Source organism: Centruroides sculpturatus, unplaced genomic scaffold (genome assembly GCF_000671375.1).
Source record: "Centruroides sculpturatus isolate CEXI.00-Female unplaced genomic scaffold, Cexi_2.0 scaffold1985, whole genome shotgun sequence".
NCBI classification, from domain to species: Eukaryota; Metazoa; Arthropoda; class Arachnida; order Scorpiones; family Buthidae; genus Centruroides; species Centruroides sculpturatus.
The window spans coordinates 11,027-32,790 of NW_019386149.1; the positions used below are offsets into that span (position 1 = coordinate 11,027).

General features: G+C 31.3%; 2 protein-coding genes across 2 annotated transcripts in view; both read left to right on the forward strand.

Annotated features, from left to right (window-relative positions):
- Positions 1 to 8,905, forward strand: part of LOC111613808 (60S ribosomal export protein NMD3-like) — a gene marked incomplete at its 5' end in the record, with an annotated part of 15,902 nt that extends 6,997 nt beyond the window's left edge. The window contains 8 exons of the mRNA XM_023355155.1: positions 3,151 to 3,193; positions 4,389 to 4,506; positions 4,581 to 4,732; positions 4,802 to 4,917; positions 6,936 to 7,008; positions 7,083 to 7,192; positions 8,474 to 8,544; positions 8,763 to 8,905. Coding sequence (XP_023210923.1) covers positions 3,151 to 3,193; positions 4,389 to 4,506; positions 4,581 to 4,732; positions 4,802 to 4,917; positions 6,936 to 7,008; positions 7,083 to 7,192; positions 8,474 to 8,544; positions 8,763 to 8,884 — 805 coding nt within the window. The remainder of the gene's footprint in view (positions 1 to 3,150; positions 3,194 to 4,388; positions 4,507 to 4,580; positions 4,733 to 4,801; positions 4,918 to 6,935; positions 7,009 to 7,082; positions 7,193 to 8,473; positions 8,545 to 8,762) is intronic.
- A 3,934-nt stretch (positions 8,906 to 12,839) lies between these two features.
- LOC111613812 lies at positions 12,840 to 19,203 on the forward strand. Its single transcript, XM_023355161.1, has 5 exons — positions 12,840 to 12,952; positions 13,499 to 13,581; positions 15,301 to 15,397; positions 17,161 to 18,213; positions 18,313 to 19,203. Exons 2-5 carry the CDS (start codon positions 13,505 to 13,507, stop codon positions 18,919 to 18,921), a joined length of 1,836 nt encoding a protein of 611 aa, XP_023210929.1. The 5' UTR covers positions 12,840 to 12,952; positions 13,499 to 13,504; the 3' UTR covers positions 18,922 to 19,203.
- Positions 19,204 to 21,764: the final 2,561 nt, after the last annotated feature.

Sequence of the window (21,764 nt, forward strand, 5' to 3'; positions counted from 1 at the left end):
ATTTACATGAATAACATAGTTTAATATGTAATTGATAACATTTAGTGTCACCAACATCATGAATGATTATTCATGTATATATTTTTTAGTGCAAAGCACTAATTTTAATGAAATTTTTAATGTCCAAAAATGTGAAATTTCTTTATGACTAGCAATATTTTAGACTGACTTTTTAATTACTTTTTCTTTTTGAAAATGGGACCTTATTTTTATATATTTTTATTTTATAATTAATTTTAAAATATTAACATTGAAATGTATTTACAAATTAAATATGAGAAATGAATGAAAATGTGTTTATAAAGTGATGATAAAATTCATTTAGCTGTTTAATTGAGACAATTCAGAAAAAGTTTTTAAATATGGTTCATTAATTTCCAAATTTTCTTTGGGTAATGAGTGAATATTTCATTTTAATTTGAGCCAACTTGTATTTCACCCATTAAATAACATTGAAGAGAGTTTTGAAATAAAAACGGTTCAGTTTACTCATGCACATGATATAAGCTATTTGTATATTTCAAGAAAGATATGTTATCTACAAATATAATATGGTATATTTAATAATTAATCAAAAATAAGTTTCTTGACATTATTTAATTGTTTTGTATTCATTAAATTCTTCCAATCAGAGAAGTATAAGATCTTACTTTGTTCCAATTGGAAAAGCACTCACTTGTGTGTAGCATGTTCTTTGTGCATGTTGTTTATGGGTAATTGAAAATAGCTGTTAAGGAGTGAAATGTATGGTACTTTCTGAGTTGTATTTTAATTAATATTTGTTTGTAGTTCATGGGATGGAGCATAGTTATTTACAGTAATGAGAACATTATAAAGATAAATGTGGATTTACATAATATCAAATGTCATACCATTATGCTTAAACTTAGAGCAATGACATTATATCAAAGAGGGAATAGAAAGGAAACAATGCCCATCTACATCCACTGCTACTGATGTCCTTCTTTAAAAGCAAATATATGGTAGAGTTAAAAATAAACCAAGTTTTTAATATAACTTTTATTATGCTACTGAAAATAAGACAGTGTCTTATATTAATTTTTGCTCTGAAAGATGCGCTAGGTCTTATTTTCAGGGGATGTCTTATTTTTTCCATGAAGAAGAATTCACATTTATTATTGAACAAAAAAAATTCCCAAGTCAAACTTAGACGAGAGTGACGTATATCTGGTCATGTTGAACTGAACTTAAATAAAACCGAAGTGAACTTACGAAGTTCCCGTGCTGGAGTGGACTTCCCACTCTCTATTCTATTCTATTCGACACCCTTGGTTCATATAGAAATTACTGCCTTAAATGCTTTTTCTCCGAGAGACGTTTATTGATTGCTACGTGACCAAAGAGCCAGCCATATCAAACGGCCTATACGCGCGCGTGGGAAAAAATGCCTTCTGGGAGGACTTTTATGGGAAACTGGCCTCCTATTCAGTCATTATTGTCAAGGAGAAAACCTGGAAAACTCCTTGCAGCCAGCCTGTCCGATCGCGGCGTGAACCCACAACCGAACTTCCCAGTGTTCAGAGTTAAGTCATCCCACTCTCACTTCAACTTAACCTTTTTATAGCATCGACATCGGGCTCAATGACCAATTAGTGCTTACTGAACTGTAGCACTATGCAAATGTGATGTGGCGTGATTCCCGGCCGACCAATTAGCCATCACCAGCCATAATGTTATGCAAATCTGTGATTCCCAAGCCATAGTTTTATGCAAATCATGCCATGTGGCGTGATTGTCTGCTGATGAATCAATGGCTGTACTTTCAAAAAGCTAACAGCCACTTTCAACCATCTGTCGATGACCGTTACGAGTAAAAAAACTTTGCTAGGTCTTACTTTCAGGGGAGGCCTTATATTTAGCAATTCAGCAAAACCTAAGTCTTATTTTCAGAGGATGTGTTATTTTCGGGGAAACACGATAATACAGTAGAGCATAGTTTATCTGAAAGCTGATCAACCGAAATGTTGGTTAACTGAAAGCATTCCAGTCGGACTGTGTGTTGTGCTGAATCGAACGTTTTTGATACTAGATTAACTTCTAAAGTATAATATTTTTTCTTTTATATTTTTCAATATATTTATTTTGTTTGTACAAAATAAAGAAATAATTTTTAACGATACAATAGCCATGATTATTATTATAAAAGTTTTCATTAGTCTTAACATCGATGAAAATTCAACATGAAGCGACACGCAATGGAGAAAAGTTTAAACATGGGATACATTAATATACTATTATTGGGATATACTAATATACTATATTAATAATGTATTTTTTCATACATAATCGGTTATTTGAAAAATCGATTTTCTGAACAACCCCAGTCCCCAATTGATTTGGATAATTAATGCTCTACTGTATTAAAATAGTCGGAGTAACTTCATTGAAAGGTAGATGACTGAGGAGATTAAAGCATCAGCCTACCATTCTAGGACCCTGAATCAAATCTGAACAAGCAACTCTANATAGTCGGAGTAACTTCATTGAAAGGTAGATGACTGAGGAGATTAAAGCATCAGCCTACCATTCTAGGACCCTGAATCAAATCTGAACAAGCAACTCTAGGAATTTTTCAGGAGTGGTCTATCACACGTTTGTCTCCGTCTCTCATCATTCAGTTATCCCTATTATGAGCATAGTCAAACCCACAAAGGGTATGATTTAAAAAGATTCTCTTAATGCCTGAAGACAGAGTAGAAAGAGTAAAAAAAAAATTAAAAAGAAAAAAAAAGACTAACCACATTACTACCATGGCTATTACAAAATTTTATGAAATTTTATAATTATAACTGAAATTATTGAATCATTCCTAAGGAGAACAATCAGAGAGAAATAATTAATATCATATTTGTACTTGGAAGATTATTTCTTGTTAATAATTTTTGAATTAAAACTGACATAGTGAAAGGTCGGATTACAACCAGATTTAAGTATTCAGATTCAGTATAATATTCCATTATTACTTATTACATTATATAAAAGTATAATATTCCATTATTACTTATTACATTATATAAAGATAATTGTTTTAGTTATGCAAACCCATAAATGGTTACATACACTGTATTTTATGATTTTATTCATAAGTGAAAAAACTTGCTACATAGTGATTGTATTAATTTTATTTAGGTTATATAATCCTCAGATTCTTGGAGGAAAATATCTATTTGCAGTTAAACTGATGTATTTGAGTAGCAAAATTAAAATGAGAATAATCATCATCATTTTTTCAACTATGAGTAGTAGTTTGATGTTTTGGAATTATTTTAATCAAACATAAAAAAGACCTTTGAATGCTGATTTATGAATTATTACAAGGTCTGTTCAAAAAGTATCGGACCTTTGGTCAGCAAAAATAAATTTATTGACTTTGAGGTACAAAACCCTAATCCCCTTCAAAGTAGTCTCCTTGGTAATGTATACACTTCTCCCAGCGTTCCTGCCATTGCTGGAAACACTGCTGGAACGCATCTTTTGGAATGGTTATCAGCCGGTCCGTCGCATTTCGCATGATGTCTTCTCTCGACTAAATTTGGGTTCCTTTTAGCGGCATTTTCAGCTTGAGAAATAGCCAAAGGTCACACGGAGCCATGTGGAGAGAGTACGGAGCGTGACGAACCACAGGAGTATTGTGTTTGGCGACGAAAGCCCGAATCAGATGCGCAGAATGGGCGGATGCGTTATCACGATGGAGCTGCCAAGTTTTGATCGACCACAGATCCGGTCGTTTGCGTCGCACTGTATCGGAAAGACGACGAAGGACCTCCTGGTAGTACTCCTTTGCGATGGTTTGGCCTTGTGGTGCGTACTCACGACACACCACCCCACGAGAGTCGAAAAAACTGTCAACATGACCTTTGATATTGCTGCGGACCTGCCGCGCTTTTTTTGGCCTCGAGGATCGTCCCCGAAAGCCTGCTGAATCTTGCGAATGGTTTACACTCGGGTATCGCCAAGGTTTTTGGCAAAATTTGATGTAATATCGCTGCTCACGTTGTTCAGTCATTTTCCAGCTTAGTGAAATCCGACGAGAGCGCACTACATGACCTCACTCATACGCCGATTGCCAACGACTGACGCTTCCTGCAGGCGGGAAAAAATTCAGGGCTGTGCATGACTGTCCCCTCCACAACTCCACCGAAGGAGGCCTCTCTCGCATCATTGGTTTACGCCGGAAAAAAAAAGGTCCGATACTTTTTGAACAGACCTTGTATATTAGTTATTATATTGAATTATTAGTTATTATAGATATTACTTGTTTTAATTCAATATTAATTACTATTAAATATTATATTCTAATTAATTTTTAATATTACTGAATTTTGTTAGTTTTATTTTTATAAGATTGAAATTATTTTTTTATATAGAATGATGTTGTATGCTTATCCCCACAATTAGCAAATCTTCTTGGTTCTATTGGCCAACTATGTATTTGTACTCGAGTAACAAATAGTATACATTTGATTGATCCATCTACTCTTCAAAGTATGTAATGTTATGCTAAATAATTTTATTAATAATATTAGAATTTTATAAATTTTCATTTTGTGTATATATAGTTGCAGAAGTGAATAGTCAATTGTTTTGGAGATATCCATTTAGCAGTCTCTGCTCTTCCAAACAGTTGATAGAATACACTGTTATGAATAATGAATTTATTAAAGATTCGGAGCGCAGTATTTTTGCTGGACAAGGAAAATTATCCGAAAGAGTAAGCAATTAAACTGTTTTATAAAGGTAATTGATTAGTTCAAATTTATGAAATAATTAAATTTTTCAGCATGTTTTGTCTGATGTTTGGGTCGTCAGATCATCTGAGTTGGGATTAACAAATGATCTTATTCATTCTCGAACACACATGGGTCATTTGCTAAAGCCTGGAGATACTGTTTTGGGGTAAGTGAAATCATTTTACTGACTATAATTTATCTACACACATTATTTGGAATAACAGCAGATCTTATATACAGGGTGTATCAGAATAACGTTTTAAAAATTTGGAGGATTGTAGAGGATGAAATTTTGAAAATGTACTTATTATTATATACTTATAAAATAATTATAAGTAATACTTATGACATTAGGTTTATTGCTTAGGTTTCATCAATTCATATTACATTTAAACATCAAGAAGAAAAATTCAAAGAACCATTCTTTGGAATATCTTTTCCTTTGATTTTAACAAGATATGACCTATGCCTGTTTTTTGTATTTATTGAGGGATGTAATTTATGTACTGTGATATGATGATTATCAATGGAAAGCTTGCTTGCATTATATGGATTACATCCTTTTATTATGACATAAACAGATGAAGTCATGAGGCAAAAGTACTTTTCATTATCTCTTTAGTTTAATTTAAAAGTAAGATAAAATATAACAAAAGCAACCTTTTGTTATATTTTATCGTAATTCATGGTAGTGGATTCAATGACAAAGACAAATCACAAAAATAGAAACTGAACTGACAGTCATAACAATAACAACAAAGAGAAGCTGAAGAAAATAAAAAGAAAACAAAGACTGTGAATTATTTATAATAATGGATTGTGCAGTTAATATATTAATCATTTCAATTTTCATTTTCTTCCTTTTTAGTTGCTACTGTTATGTGCACTCAATACAAATACATAATAATGAGAAATTGTTTATTGTGACATTGCCACAATGCCAGACTGCAATTTTTAATCATCTTTTAATTTAAAAATCACATCACTCCCAATCCAGACTAGAAGTTCATATATAATCAGAGTCTGGAGCCTGAGATTTTCATATTTGGTCTTCATATTCATCTATTTAACTTAACTCTGTTCTCAATATTAATGGACAGACAGCCAACACAAGAATGCAATTTGAAAATTGCAACCAAATAAATTACTAGATTAATCAGATTTGTATACTGTACGCCTTATTGGATCTTTCAAACCGTTAAAATAATATATAATTTTCATTTGTTATGAGTTTAGTAGTGTTTTTTCCAGTCATCCATACAAGTTTTTGTGTGTTTGCTATCAGAGGTGACTTTATGTTCATACTATTCTTAAAAATAATTTCATTCACATTTTTGACAATTATCAACAATTTTTTATTAAAAATTTAACAGTTTAATTTTATTTTCATAATGTATTATTAACATTTTCCATTGTCAAATTTGCATTTGAATATTATTCTGATATGCATTATTGTTTTTGTCCAGAAATGTGTTAGAAATACTATTTAGACAATGTAAAAGGTCTGAAGGTGTCATTGATAACTTTTTTAACAATCAAACAACACCAAAAGCAGTTAAATCAATCCAAAAACATTGCTAATGTAAAAGATGATGACAAGGAGACAGAAAATTAATTTTTATTGAATAACTGATATGTTTGAAATGAGACAAAGATGATGACTGTAATTATTTGTCTTTAAATGATAGTTAAAATGATGATGATGTATATTATTTTAATTAACTAGCTTTTAAAGAAAAATAGTTACAATTATTATTCTTCTCTCATCTCAAACATATCTGTAATTTAATAAAAAAAATACGTTTTTCTGTCTCCTTGTTGTGATCCTTACATTATCAATGTTTTGGGTTCATATAATAATACCTTACACAGTATGCTTACTAACTACTATTATTATAATTATAACAATTACTGTTATCTACACACACATTTATATTAAAATTTTATTTATAATGTAATCTGAAAATGTTTTGAGTAATAAAAGTAAATTATTCATTAATTTTTGATCTTGCCAAATAATTCTAAGAAAAAATATTATCAATAAATCCAAGTGCACAATATTTATTCATTACTTTAGGAAAAATTTTAAACAGTAAAGAACAAAAATTAAGTTATATTTTTAAAAAATCTCAAAAATAATTACATTTAAATCATATTTATATGTATTTTATTCTTTTGTTATAGATATGATATTCGTAATTCAAATGTAAATAATGTCAATTTTGATAAATTAAGAAAAGACAGAGTTCCTGATGTGGTAAAATATCTTTCATTAATTAAATTGTTTTTAAAATTTTACAAAATGATTATAAATATTTTTTAAAAAAACAGGTGTTGGTGAAAAAAGTTTATTGTAATCAGTCCTCTCGTCACCGCAAAAGAAAATGGAAGTTAAAACATCTGTCTTCAGATATGGATCTTGACAGCCAAAGTGATAATAAGTACGTTTATTTAATATTTTCAAATTTACAACTTGAATATCTGTCATAATTATGATACATACATACAAGAAATACATTGGCTGTACATGGAGTGTTTAGCCAGCAGAAAAGAGGGTAAGGGAAAGGGGAGGAGAAGAAGGAGGGAGAGGAGATACAGTAGAGAAAGGTAGGATCCCTCTGAATAGTTACATAAGGCTACAGTATTCTCTATGTTTGATGTTGGAGTGCAGTTTTTAGGCTGAAAGGCCATAGTCCTCCGAAGTGTCTAAAAGAAAATCGAGTGTAGTGAACACCAATAATCGAGTGCCGCCATGAATAGCTAACTGTAGAAGTTAGTGCCAAGTGGCTGTTAGTAGGAAGACTTATATCTACTTAATACTAATAAAACTGAATGTGATCGCAAATCTTAAAACTACTTAACAGCTAGACAGTCAGTGCAAAAAGCAAACAAACACAATGACAAACTAGATGAGACGAACAGATCGACAAAGACAGATGAGCAAGACCCCCCCAAATTTTATTATTTATTTAATTTTTTCTTTTTGTATTTATTTATTTATTTATTTTTTTGGTATTTTTGAAACAGTGCCAGTAATTTTTAGTAATTCGAACACAAATCATTTATTGTATTTATTCAGACACTTGGCAAATCTCATCATTATTTATTTTTTTAATGTTAAATTACTCACTTACTAACTAAACTAACCTACCATAACCCAGGATGAACCTAACCAGACGACTAAAGTTAACAAACCCTAATCTAATTTAACCTAACTTATCATAACCTAACTGGAAACCAAGCTGAGTCCATACCCTAACTTATAACTAGGACTAACCAAATTTAGACAGAAAATAAGAATTAAAATATGAAGTTGAAAAGCAGCTATATACCGACAATTGAAACAAGGCAAGGGAAAGCTAATTGCCATCTGTGTCCCCGGAGTGAGTGCTCTCAAGAGTCTCACTAAGGCATATGAATGCGAGTAGATGATGGAACATTGTATGTGTGAATGAGTTGGTGTGGGTTGCAAGGCCAGTTGTACCCTTCAAGAATAGCAGCTCTCATTAAACTATCCCTAATGTGATTGTATAGTACCTATTGCAGCAAAAAACTAGGTAAAATAGTATTTGGTCCTCCTGAATACCACAGTTGCATTGTGGATTGTCCCCCAAGGTTAAACAGTGTCATAATTATGAATGATAAAAGAATAATTAGAAACTATGATTGAATCATATTAAGAAAAAGTAAAGTAGTATTTTACATTAATCTTTATTATATAGGGATTATACAGAGTTCTTGGAAGATCTTGAAGAGGATCCTTTGTACAGACAGAATGTTAATATATATGTTGGTATGTACAAAGTTTTATTAATTATAAATTAAGAAAAATAGAAGATAAAAGACCAAATCCATGCATTTTTTGTCCATCTAAAAAATGTTTGTAGAAGTTAGAATTTTTTAAAATTGTATGTTCAAGGGTTACATTTAATAAAATATTCTAAACATTGCTTTTTTATAATCTTTATACATTAAAGAAAAATGTTGAGATATTTTTAAAATATTTTACAGATCCGAGGAAAAAGACAGCTAGTATGCCTATTGAGCTAGATGAAGATCTACCACAGATAAGCTTGCAGGAGATGTTGGATGATTTGAGTCTTGTTACTGATGATGATAAGATGACTGAATAAAATTAAGAAATTGTTGGAAAACTCGCAGATATTTTTTCATATACATTATAAAAAAATAAATGGCAATACAGAGTTTAATCCAATTATATTTTTTATTTTATTCTAAGTGTAGATTTTAAAATTTTCAATGTGATGAAGTGTAAATATATTGCTCATTATACAAAATACAATCAACTTATCATAATCAGATACAGTGGTACCTTGGTATACGTCTGCTTTAGAATACGTCCAATTTGGAATACGTCTTGTTTGGATGAAACAAATTTTGCTCTGTATACGACTTAATTCAATTATACGCGCCATCTATGAGCAAGTAGCACTATTGGTGTACTAGACCAGAATAGATGTTTGCAGTGCAACGGTTTATAACTTTGTTAAATTTCTTCTCATTTTAATTTGTAAGTAAAATTTTGTTATTTTTATTAATCATGAATTGCAAAAAGGCAAATGAAAAGCAACAGAAAAATAATAAAATGACTAGGATCACAATGGAACTGATAAAAGAAATTGTTGAGAAATATGAAGATGGCATGCGTGTTTGAGATTTTAACTGTTGCATACCGTATTCCAAGAACGATGATATTGACAATCGTGAAAAATAAAGACATCATTAAATCTGCTAACGTTGCGAAAGGGGTTAAATCAATTTCTAAACAGAGATCGAAGACATTAGATCATGTTGAGAAATTGCTTTTGCTTTGGATAACTGAAAAACAGTGTGCTGGAGATAGCATATCAGAAGCAATTATTTGTGAGAAAGCTAAAATGATACATGCTGATCTCATGAAAAATCAAGCAGGCACTAGCCAGGAAAGCGAGGTGTTAAAGCCAGCCAATCTTTTTCACTTGAGAACGGATTAATCATTTTTACATTACTTCTTATGGGAAAGGTTGGTTTGGTATACGTCCAATTCGGTATAAGTCCAAACATCAGGAACGGATTAAGGTCGTATACTGAGGTTCCACTGTATTCTGAAATACCAAGTATTCAATGTACATTGGAGTATTTGAAAATAATAAGTATTAGATGTATTTTGTAGTCTTGAAAATTTTAACACTGAATTTTTTTGTGTAAAAATATTTGAAAATACTTCAAATACATAAAAATATTTGAAGTACTTAAAGGTAGTTACAAAATTTAAACATTTTTAAAAGTAAACAATACATAAAAGTGTCTTTAACTCACCCTTTGCATGCACATGAGGAAATGAACAGTTTCATGGCAGAATCAACCTTTCATTTGTGGCTACTTGTCCACCTCAATATGTAAAACGTTAAAAATATCTCTGGTGACAGCACAATTAAAAAATAATAAATACATTTGATAAAAATTGCCAGGACCAGTAAGTTAGTTACAAAATTTAAGAAATTATATATTTTCAAACCAACTTCTGCATTGTATAGAGATATGTGCAGGTAAGCAGAAATTGAGAGTTTGAATCTCTGCTCTAGATTGACTTTTTCTTTCAGAATGATAAAATTATTTATGTAATTACAGTATTAAATTTCATACTAGATGGTGACTTAATTGCCTACATTTTAGTTCAAATTAAAAAGCATTTTGTATATTTGATTATCTAAAATGTAGTATAATTATAAATTCAGCTCAATTTGATTAGTAATATCATTTGGACTTGGTTTATGATGAGTTAAATATTTATATATTCAAAATATAAACATAATAAAAATGCTAAATATGATACTGATTTGATTATTGTGAAAGTGTTCACAGTAGTAAAATCTAAACTAGTTAGAAATAACCATGATAATGCTATTTCTAATACATTAAGTGCTTCACTATGCTTAGGCAGAGTCTGAGTGAGGCAATTAATGCATTATAAATCTTTGACTCATTAATCATGCATTTCTGTTCATGTTGTAACAAATAATACATAACACTTGCTCAATAGCAGTCCTACAGTTCACAGACAGTTATGTAAAAAAATTTTTGAAAGTACTTTGAAGTCTACTTCAGTTAATCAACGCAGTACCCTAAATGTTTTATATATATATTGTTTCACTTGTAATGAACTTGGAACTTTTGTTTTGCATCTGCATGAACATTTGCTCCATTCTTCTGGAAAAGACTAAAAACATATTCTGAAGTTAGTTGTGAGAAACTGTATTGATCCTTACTGTAACTTTTCTTCATTTGTATTCATAGTTATCTGGAATTTCATTTAGTATCCTACATCTGATGAAAAGTGTAGTGTGTGCAGTAATTATGATCACAATATGTTTCAAATAATGCATTCTAGAAATTCTTGAAATTTCATCTGCTTTTTCTATATTAGATTACAGAACTTTTTATAGTCTATAGTCCAAAAGAAATTGATCATTCAATTTCCTACTCCCAATGTTTCACATCTGAAATAAACAAATGCTTAAAATTGTCATTTCCTTTAAACATATGCAACAGAAGGTATAGAACTTTCTCAAGTGAATCTTAAAATTTATGAGTTATTACAAAAGGCATTACTACAGCTATTATTTTATTTTACATTCATTAGTTTTTTTTACATTCACCTTAACTATGTGAAACAACCAAAATAAGAATTATTCTAATTTTTGTGCCCCAGCAGAGCCTGTTAAAAGCTGTAAAATATACTGTTTGATCTGTGTATATGCAGAGTTTAGTTTATCTTGATGGTAAAATACTGAAAAAAATTAACAATGGATCAATATGTGACAGCAGGTCGTCTATAGTACTTTTAACATGAAAATGATCTGTGTGGACTGAGTGTTTCCTAATATCCATAATAGTGAAATACGATAAGAATTTTGATGATGAAACGTGAAATCGTCTGTGTGGATTGACATGACAACACGTACAGATTGAAATTAGGAAAAACTACTTACGAACTGCCATAACTATTGTTCTACCATCTCGTGTTGCAGCTTCATTATACTATGACACGTTGAAATCAAAGATTAGCCCACATATCCCTTTACCGAAATCCTTTATAATTTACCATAAAGGTCCCAAATTTCCTCTGAATGTCCGATCCGAATGATACAACAATTTTAAACAGCACGGAGTTTCAATGGGAATGCCATTATACCATAAAGGAAATTGAACATATACTTTGTTAGTTTTTCTTGGTTTCTTACCATCACGTAGTTGTATCGCAGTTTTTATTCGATCAAAATCGGCAAAGACTTTACCGAGATATCCGGGAAAAACAGCGGAAAGATTTTGAATTTTTGCGCTGCAGCGCGAGTTCGAAGTTGAAATTTGGTTTGGGGTAGTTTGGGGCCAGCACCGACTTAAAACTCATGTTGTTTTATTTTACTTTTTTAGTTCTCTGGACAAGGAAATTTTCTGAGGAAAAAATATCAAACCATTTAGGTAATCATTCTTATAAAATAGGCTGTCGAAAGTAATTGCAGTAGCCATTTTAACAGGAAAAAAATGTGTTGAGGAACCAACATTCATTTACCTTTATGGCCATGTTCAATATTATTTTAAATGGCTTTTGGGTACACTTTCATTTTTTACTTGTAACTTCCATAAATGTACAGTACAAAAACATATTTGTTGGTAAATTTTCTTGTAAAAACCATGTTTCCTGTATTTTTGTATCATGATTCAAAACTGAAGTTTTCATATTTTTCTCACAAATGAAGTACATCAGGAATGTTATACACACAACGGTTATTTATCTTAAATTTTGTTAATTTTTTCCGGTCAATTGACAGAATTACCTAGCGAGGATCATAATTCTTTACTATTGGAGTCCATATTACTAACAACAGATTTAACAATAAGATTAATTCGTTCTATTGCTAAAATAGCGTTAAACAATTTTGCATTTGTTTTTTAAAAAATGCAAATTATTATTATTCAAATATTTAAATAAATAGTTTTACGACTACTTTTTTGAAAAACATTTTACGGATAAATTTCCTAAAATTTAACGGAGTATTATTGATTACTCTTGCCAAACAATAATAAATTTAAATAATTGTTTGAAATATGAGATGTAAAAACTTCAGGATTTTGATAGAAATATTTAAGATCAATGGTTTTTTCTGAATTTAAAAGCGAATTCAGAAATTAACTAAAAGGTAAGCATTCAAAATAATTATAAAAGACTTTTTCCGTGTCTATTATTGGCCCGGAATGAGGCGAATGGTGAGGGACTAGGCCAGGTCAAATCACCACACAAGTTTTATAATGGTGTCCATTTAGATCCGAGCTAGCTGAATCGCGAGTAAAATTCAAATCTAGGCTTTTTTTTTTGTAATCTACACTTTGGTCTTCTATATTCCTTCAATGTTAGATAATCAATTCTTTATGGGTAATTCTGGTTTTTAATTAATTTCGTTATTTTCATTCATACTAGACAGCTTTACTGAAAGGCCGTGTAGGCTCTCTCGTAATAAATAAAGCTGGAATTACAGATTAAATAATATCAAACCTATATTTATAATCTTCGTTTGCTTTAGTGAACTTCAAACTTGAAATCCATGTGTGGTGGTATCCCACATTTAGAATGAAAAACAGCCAGTATGTACTTGGAAAAAACAAAAAATTTCGAAAGAAAATTTAATCTAATCTTACGTTAAAAAAATAGCAAAGAAAAAGAATAAAAATGCTATTTTTATTTACAGAAAATAATGAACAAGCAACCGAATACATTTAAAAGATTTTTAAAAAGTTTTTGTAGCGGAAAAGAGAAAAATTCTACAAAAAAGTAAGTATAGTCAATTATGTTCTGTATTATTATTATAATTAAACAAATCAGGAAGATGTATTTAATAGAACCTTATGAATTTTCATGTAAAAATACATGAAAATTCGATTATAGCTATTAATGATGGTATTTGATTTCCAATTCAGTATCATTAAAAGTGTAAAAGTACAGTACATCAAGTTTTTAGTATGGATCCAAATTGAACATTGTTAAATAATTTGAGAGGAAGGGTGTAATTCAATTATTCATGCTGATATATCCATTCGTGGATGAAGGACGGAGTGCTTACTCGCTACTTTTGGAGATCTCAGGAGCAGTGGTGTAACTAGAATTTTAGTTCCTTAAACAAAATATGGTAAAGGGCCCTCCGATGCTTAGGACCCAACCCTTCCCCCACATTCATAATGGCATATTAGGAATTAAAACAAAATTTTTAAATTGGCAATTTTAAAACCTTAACTAAAAGCAGATAACATTGGTTTTTTTTAATACAGAACATTTCCGAAAAAATAAAACAATTTCACAAACGAAATAGCTGCAAAAATAAATAGCAATTCTTAATATTTTGTTGTTTATATTATAGCAGTATATTATGCAAATAATAATAAGTGTTGTCATTTTGCAACGGCTTGGTATAGGCTTCTTAAGTCACGGACTCATGCGAAACTCAAATTCAAAATGGAAACTTTAAACGGGAAACTGTTTTGAATTTCCATTTTGAATTTGAATTTCTCTTAAGTCCGTGAACGAGAGTTTAGAGAAATAATAGAATTATCTGTTTTCGTAAAAATGAAATGGATCATTTATAAAACAATATAAAAATGTTGCTTAATTAAACAAGTTATAACTTGTTTCGTCATTTTCTTCGTGAAAATGAATTATTATATAAAGATGTTAAACGTGTAAATTTAACATTAAATGTTAACTATCACGGGATGAGTTCCGTAATGGGACGGATATGTGACGAGGGATGATGTGGTTAATGCCAGACTACCAATGAAACTAGGATTTTGTCAAAACCCCGAATTTCTCAAAGGAGCAGGCTGTTGCTTAACCACGAGGAGAAGATGATGCGTGTGCTTCCATCAAAATTTAAAAATACAATTAAATAAAGCCACATTTGAAATAATTATTGTTTCCATAATTAATCCGATTCAGCATTTTCCAATTCGATTATTACGTTGTCATTCGTGTGGTTCGATGTCGTCGTAGGAATCGAGATCTATTTTCCTTTGGTTCAAACTCCAACTCGAATTGAAGTTTTCTCAATTACCCTTTGGCTGATAAGCTCATCACTTACGAACTTGATCGCATCTTGATATTTATTTTATTTCAAAAAATATTTTCATGAACCTTGGAATAGAAAATGTCTGGCTAGACAATTTGAAGAGGTAGAAAACTCCTTACCTCTCACTCTAAACTACATCACCTCTATATAGTGCAGTACTTCAACATATTTCCCATGCTTTTCAACACGGGGTTTATTTTTAACAGCACGGGATTATTCCCCGGGTTAAATTAATTGAGGAAATAAGGAAAATAAATAACGTATCATTTAAGGAGGTCCCTTATGATACTGCATTCGTTACTGCCCATAATCACTTTGCCACGTAATTATTAAGTATTCAATTTTCAAACTCTTAAAAATTTTATTTAATAATAATAATAATGTATAAAGTTTTTACAAACAATTCAAACTTTGTTATTTAAACTTGCCAGATCTCAGGTAAAATATTACATCCACGACCTGTCAAGCCCTGTAAATGAATCTTTAAAAATTCTCGATGGAAAAGAAATAAGTAATTCAAATTCTAGAGTAAGTTAATAGACTTATAATCATATTATATATTGAAGTAATTTTTAACTATTAGCCTTTTTTTGTGAAAGCCCAACAGTGGCTGAATAGATAAAACCATTCATTGAACACTGGTAGTTGATCATGGTATTGTGCCTCACCAACAGGCTGTCTACACGGAATTTTCTGGGTTTTCTTTGTGTGTCTAATCCCTAAATAAAGACAAATTTCCCCATAAAAGTTCTTCCTGCAGACTTCTTCCACTTGGTAGATTGCCCCAAAAGTTCCTTTACTCAAGTTTTGAAAATTATTTCATGATACAGTATTGAAAAAGTGACACCAGAGCATTATTGATTTAGATTTGTGACATCTTGAAATGGTTTTGAACAAATCCGTATAGTGATAAATGGAGTGTCGTTAACTAAAAAGTAGGAAATGTGGCCGTATTGAGTACGGCGCTTAATCTGAAATAAAAAAAATTACTCTTAGTAAGTAAGATTTTGTCAAAATAAACCTTCCAACAATGTCCGAAAATTTCAAAGAAAATAATTTTTTAATGATGTACCACTAAGTAAGTCTAATTTGTGTGAACTTGTTCAAAGTTTTCATGAAACCAGGATGTTTTTTTAATCACTGCATAATTTTTAAGGATTTATGTTACCCTCAGGACTTCGGTCTGGACTTTGCAATATTTCTTTTATGGGGCTATCTAAAGGATAAGAATTTATGTAAATACTCATAATTTCGCAATTTGGATGACTGGAAAGGCAACATTTCAACAAGCATAGTTGATATCATACCAACAATGTTCCGCCCTGTGGGCACTAAGAGGGCCTCTTTTTGGAAACCCATTATGGGTTCGGCCAGGCCCACAATGGGGCTGCCGGGTGGTGAGGGGAGGGGCCCGACATATCCGAACGGACCACCCCCGAAAAAATCCGCAGGAATTTTTCGACCCGTTCAGATTCGAACCCGGGTCCCCCAGAGCGGTAGGCTGCCACCTTGACCGCTCGGCCATCCGGCTGCATACCAACAATGTTATGATATGTTATGTGAGTAGGAATATATGTTGTACAGTACCATCCTGTACCATCAATTGAATCCAATCTTTTTGTGGGACTAGCAGGCCTATTTAGTTCGAATCTTATGTTTAAGTCCACAAAACATCAGAAATTATTCATTTAACTTAAATTCAAAGCTGGATGAACATCATAGGAATTTATCATGACAGTCTGTCCTTGATCTGTTGGATCTCCATCCCTCACTACCTGGCAGGCCCATTAATTAAGCTTCAAAGTGGTTGAACTAAATCCTGCCCCCATATACATTCTAACATCTAAGACGAGAACATCTTAACGGGTTTTACTGTATTATTGTAAAATAACAAAAAGCTTAATTTTGTGGGTAGAGACAAGTTTTATTAAAAAAAAATCGTGAACGCTAATAACGATGTAAAATATTCATTAAGTTCGACCGCACTGGAGATATGACACATGACCCCTTCTATGTCTTCACCCTGTCGACCTTTAATTAAGAACCAACTTTTAATAGCATTAAAGCCACTTTATACACAAGCTACAGTGCCAAACTTTACCCATTCTGAGATATTGTTTACTACTATATCTCAGAACAGAGAATAAAGAAATTAAACAAATTAGATGCCAACACAGACTTGTTCACGAACTTTCCCCTTTAATTGACATTTTTTTAGGTTTAATTTTATTATATAGAAAAAAATAAAATACTTTTACATATGCATATAACTTTATTCTTTAATGATTTAGACTGAAAGTATTACAAATACTAATTTTCACACCAATGAAACCACAAAAAGAAATTATTTGAGTGAGGAAACTTCGAAGAGAGATCAAAAGCAAGACATTCCTGAAGGCAATCAAGAAGAGATGAATGATGAGTTTCACATTCAGAGCTGTGATGATGAAATTATCATTAAAGATCCTACAATTAATCCTAGATTAAAAATAGTCAAAAAAAATCCAAAATTGTTGACACAGAAATCATCTGGAAATCAATATTTGCCACAAAAAAATATACTTAATTGTGAAGAAATATTGGATAAGAACTCGTCAAAAAGAACAATTACAACGGATCATGAAAAACAACTATCAACAGCAATTAAGCAAAATGAAATCTATTTAGGAAAAGTAACTTCCGAAAAGAATAGAAGATCAATGTCAAAATCTTTAAGAAATGATGATGCATCTTATCACAGTACAGATAATATTAATCAGTTAAATTACAATTGTGTCTTTCCTTTGAAGAGAATAAGAAGTTCTATCAACTTAATCTCTTCTGAATTATCTAATATGAATGACAATAAGGATCATTCTTCCAATGATTGTGCCACACATGGATTACAGAAATGTGTTGGTTACACTTCCGAAGGAGAATCTGAAGTGGAATTCAATCATCACCCTAAAAACATGCGAATGGGAAAGAATTTAAGAGATAATGCAGTGAGAAAACAAAGAAGAAATGGCATAAATGAAACGTGGGGTGATTTGTCATGCAAATATTTAGAAGATACTGGACATTATTCAGATGATGTACACTCTGTTAGAATGCCTTCATCACTGTTACATAGGAGTCAAAAAGAAGTCCAACATGCCATTCCAATCGAAATGGTCAAAGAACGAATAGAATTTTCAGATTCAGAAATTAATTCAAACTTTGATGCAGACAGTCATACAGAAAAGAATATGAAAATTATTCTAAATGACTCTCGAGGAGCTTACAATCGTTTGTTATCGGCATTAGGATCTAGTAAAAATTCTTCAAACTCTCACAATGAATCATTTACTTCTGATTATTACGGAGTAAGTTTCAAAAATATCTTAAAAACAATTAAAATTTTATGTAAATTAGCATTTAACAAATTTGATTAATTTATTTTTAATGTATGATTATATGAATAGGAAAAGCCAGAAATTTCAAAGAATTGTTTCCAAAATTCTAGACAAATAACAAAAAAGCGTGATCAAAATACAGTAAATGCTATAAGAAAACAACTAGGTTTAGAAGTGGAAAATTCAAGAGAAAATGATATTAAAATGGAAAAATTTACATTATTAGATCTCAATAATAAAGTGAACGAAGTTACTATCAACATGGATTGTAAATTTGAAGACCAAAGAAATCTGTCAACACCAATTTTGAAGTTAACTGGAGGAGTGGATAATTTTAAGATTGACAAGACCATTGTTAGGGATTATACAGATTCAAAATTATATACAAAAATGGAGTTAATTTCTGTTTATAACACTGAAGAAGAAGAAGAAACTTATTCTCCAGTGAAGTCATCAGAAGAGGAAGAATCAATTAATCAATTAATTGATTCAACTTTAAATGAATTGATGCAAAAGCTTCTGAAAATACAGTCAAATAATAGAATATTCAAATGCATAGAAAATGTAGTGAAAGAAACTTTGATTAGAAAATATAGCTCCAATTTTGGTGACAAAACTGCAGTCAAAGAAGTTATCCGAGATCTTATTAAATGTGCAGATGTAAAAGAAGTGGAATAGCAATTGAATTAAAATAATTACAACATAAAATTAATTTTTATACAATTTTACTTGAAAGCTGATTTTGTATTTTGCCCTTCAGCTTACTAAAATAAACAATTTTCTTTCTTATTCTAACTTAAATATATCTTAATTTATATAAAAGTCTCAATATAGTTGTTGTATAGTGTACAGAAAATATATCTTCTAGTTGCTGTAGTAATTGCATGTTAATGTGTAAAATATACAAAATTCTTTTCTAGTTTAAAATTTTTTTATACAAATAATTATATTTAATAAAATATTTTAGCAGTAATTTCAGTCTTACCACACATCAATCTTGTTTAAAATCATGCTAAAATAATAAAATAGTTTAAATAAATTACAGGGATTCCACAATAAAATTTTAAAATTACAATGTAATGATTATAATCATAGTTAAGAAGTACTATTGTAACTATAGTACTTCTTAACTATAAAAATGGATGGCTAAGGCAGTAAAGATGTAAGCCCACCACTCTGGGACCTGGATTTGAAATCTTGGTTAGGTATCTCAGGATTTTTTTAATGCACAGTCTGTACTGGATATATTGAGCCCTGGCCCATCAAGCAGGCCAAACCCATGATGGGCATAGAATAAAGGGTCCTCTAGGTCAGTGGTGCGCAAACGATTTTCATTTCCAACCTCCCATTTTGTGTAAAATTTTGTCATCACTCCTGGATAGACAGTGGATGTTTTTTAATTATCAACATAGTTAAAGTGAAAATCTTTCTGGGATTTGTATTTATGTTTCTGAATAAAACACATAATTTTATGAAATGGTTTTATTTATGTACATACTAGCTACTAGATAAAGAGAGAAGACCTTACCCACAGGTATAACCAAGGATAGGTGAGGGAATAAAGGTAAAGGAGAGGGAGGAGGGGAGGGAAGACAGTTGAGAAGGAAAGAGTGAGAGAGATCTCATGATGCCTGGCTGGGAACCGTTTACAACCAAAAGGGGTATACCTAGTGCTACACATAGAGTACCCAATATACCGTGCAAGCAGAACAAACGCATACACAATAATACAATAACAATGCATATATTAGTACACCGCGTGTACATAGATTAAATAGAACAAAATTACAACATACCCCTGGAAGTGTGAACAGATACAATAATAGTTACCTAAATATAAACCAGGGTAGATCCCGAACAAGTACAAAACAGATCTAAAACCCATGAGGAGTTGCTATAAAGGAAACCGACATAATATGGTGGCTAAAGGACTCAGAACACTACTAATTCATATGGAACAGAAAAAAGTCGATGCCCATACAAAGGTGACTACACTAGCTGAGAATTTTAATACTGAGGATAAAGTTCTTGAAGGCTACAAAAATGTTTTTGTTGCTAATTAACAAGTCCGAAGTACATGGCCAGATGATGATCTCTTTTCACACTACATTGATGAGATGTTTTCTTTCCTGAAAGTAATTAGGACAGTAGAAAATGATATGATAACTGTCTTCTTTCTCCCTAAGAGGGCAAGGGCAGTACTCCTCACCTTTCTTCAAGAACCGTGCAAGATAGGTCTTAAGGTTTCTGTGTCCTGTCATTATTTGAATCAGTTCGTAAGACGGAGTGAAGTACGTATACTTTTTCCTGTTGGCCAGGACCAGAAGGAATTAATGAGTGACCCTACCAATTATTATTATTCCATCTATGCTGACATTTGTTGAGTGTGAGGGACCTTAGCTGCTTGACCAACCAGCTAAGAGGACCTTTGTGTAGGTGTAACTATGTAGGTTAACCATGGCTTTTCTAGCCAGCAAGTCTGCCTGGTCATCCCCCAAATCCTGGAGGCTCTTTGACCCAGAATAAGGTGATATTGAAGATATTCTGGAGCAAATTGAGAATGTCAATAGTTTCCTTAACAATAGGAAGTTTAGAATAGGAACATTAGAGTTTTTTATCTGCCACAGTGCAACCTTACCATCACTAAAGATGTTTAGATACCTATTCCTGAGCTTGCCAAAGTCCTTCCTGATATATTGTAGGGCTCTGAGGATCGTCAGAGATTCAGCCTGGTTGACCGTACAGTTGTCCATCCTAAAATAATGCTGGTGGTGGAAGTCATTATCACTACTGCAGAGGACAAAGGACCCACCAATGCCGTTGCCTGATCTGGATAAATATTTATTCCCCAAAGGGCAGGGTTATGGTTGTTGAGAATGACATTATAACTGCAGGTCATAGCTGGATGCTGTAGATTGCTATTAATATCCCTATCAATGTATGCATATATTTGTTGAAGAAAAGCCTTGTACTTTTTTTATTGTCAAATAAATTTATTTGAATTTAACGACCCAAAAACTTCAAAAAAATTTGCAAACCTTGGGTCCACTGCTCTAAGTGATGAAGAGATGGGAGAATTTAAAGAAAAGTATATTAAAGTTAAATATAATGTTAATATTCAATGCACTCTTAAGCTGAGACAGGCTAGAATAATGACCCAAAAAATTTAAGATTAAAATTGTTTTTGGCCTCTATAAATAAGCAGTCTACCTAAATTTTTAATTTTAGTATTTCTTAATACTTTCAAAGTATGGTTGAAACTTTATATTTCTATAAAAGAGCACTTTTAACTATTGTTTAGCAAATATATTTATTTTGAATTATTATTCAGTATATCTAGATTGATAGAATAAGATGCTGTTGCCTGAGTTTTCCTCTTAATCCAGAGTTCTAATATGAAACTGAAGATTTAGTTATTTTTTTTTATTACAGCCAATTCAATATCCTTTCAGAAATATAACTACAGTACAATAAGGGCTTGAATAATTTAACCAGTCTGAAAATTATTTGTAAATTTGATT

Excerpts from the sequence above, each read along its gene's own strand:
- LOC111613812 (XM_023355161.1), top strand. The coding sequence starts at position 13,505 with ATGAACAAGCAACCGAATACATTTAAAAGATTTTTAAAAAGTTTTTGT. Across the intron at positions 13,582-15,300 it reads GAGAAAAATTCTACAAAAAA|ATCTCAGGTAAAATATTACA; the intron begins GTAAGTATAGTC and ends TAAACTTGCCAG. Across the intron at positions 15,398-17,160 it reads TAAGTAATTCAAATTCTAGA|ACTGAAAGTATTACAAATAC; the intron begins GTAAGTTAATAG and ends TTAATGATTTAG.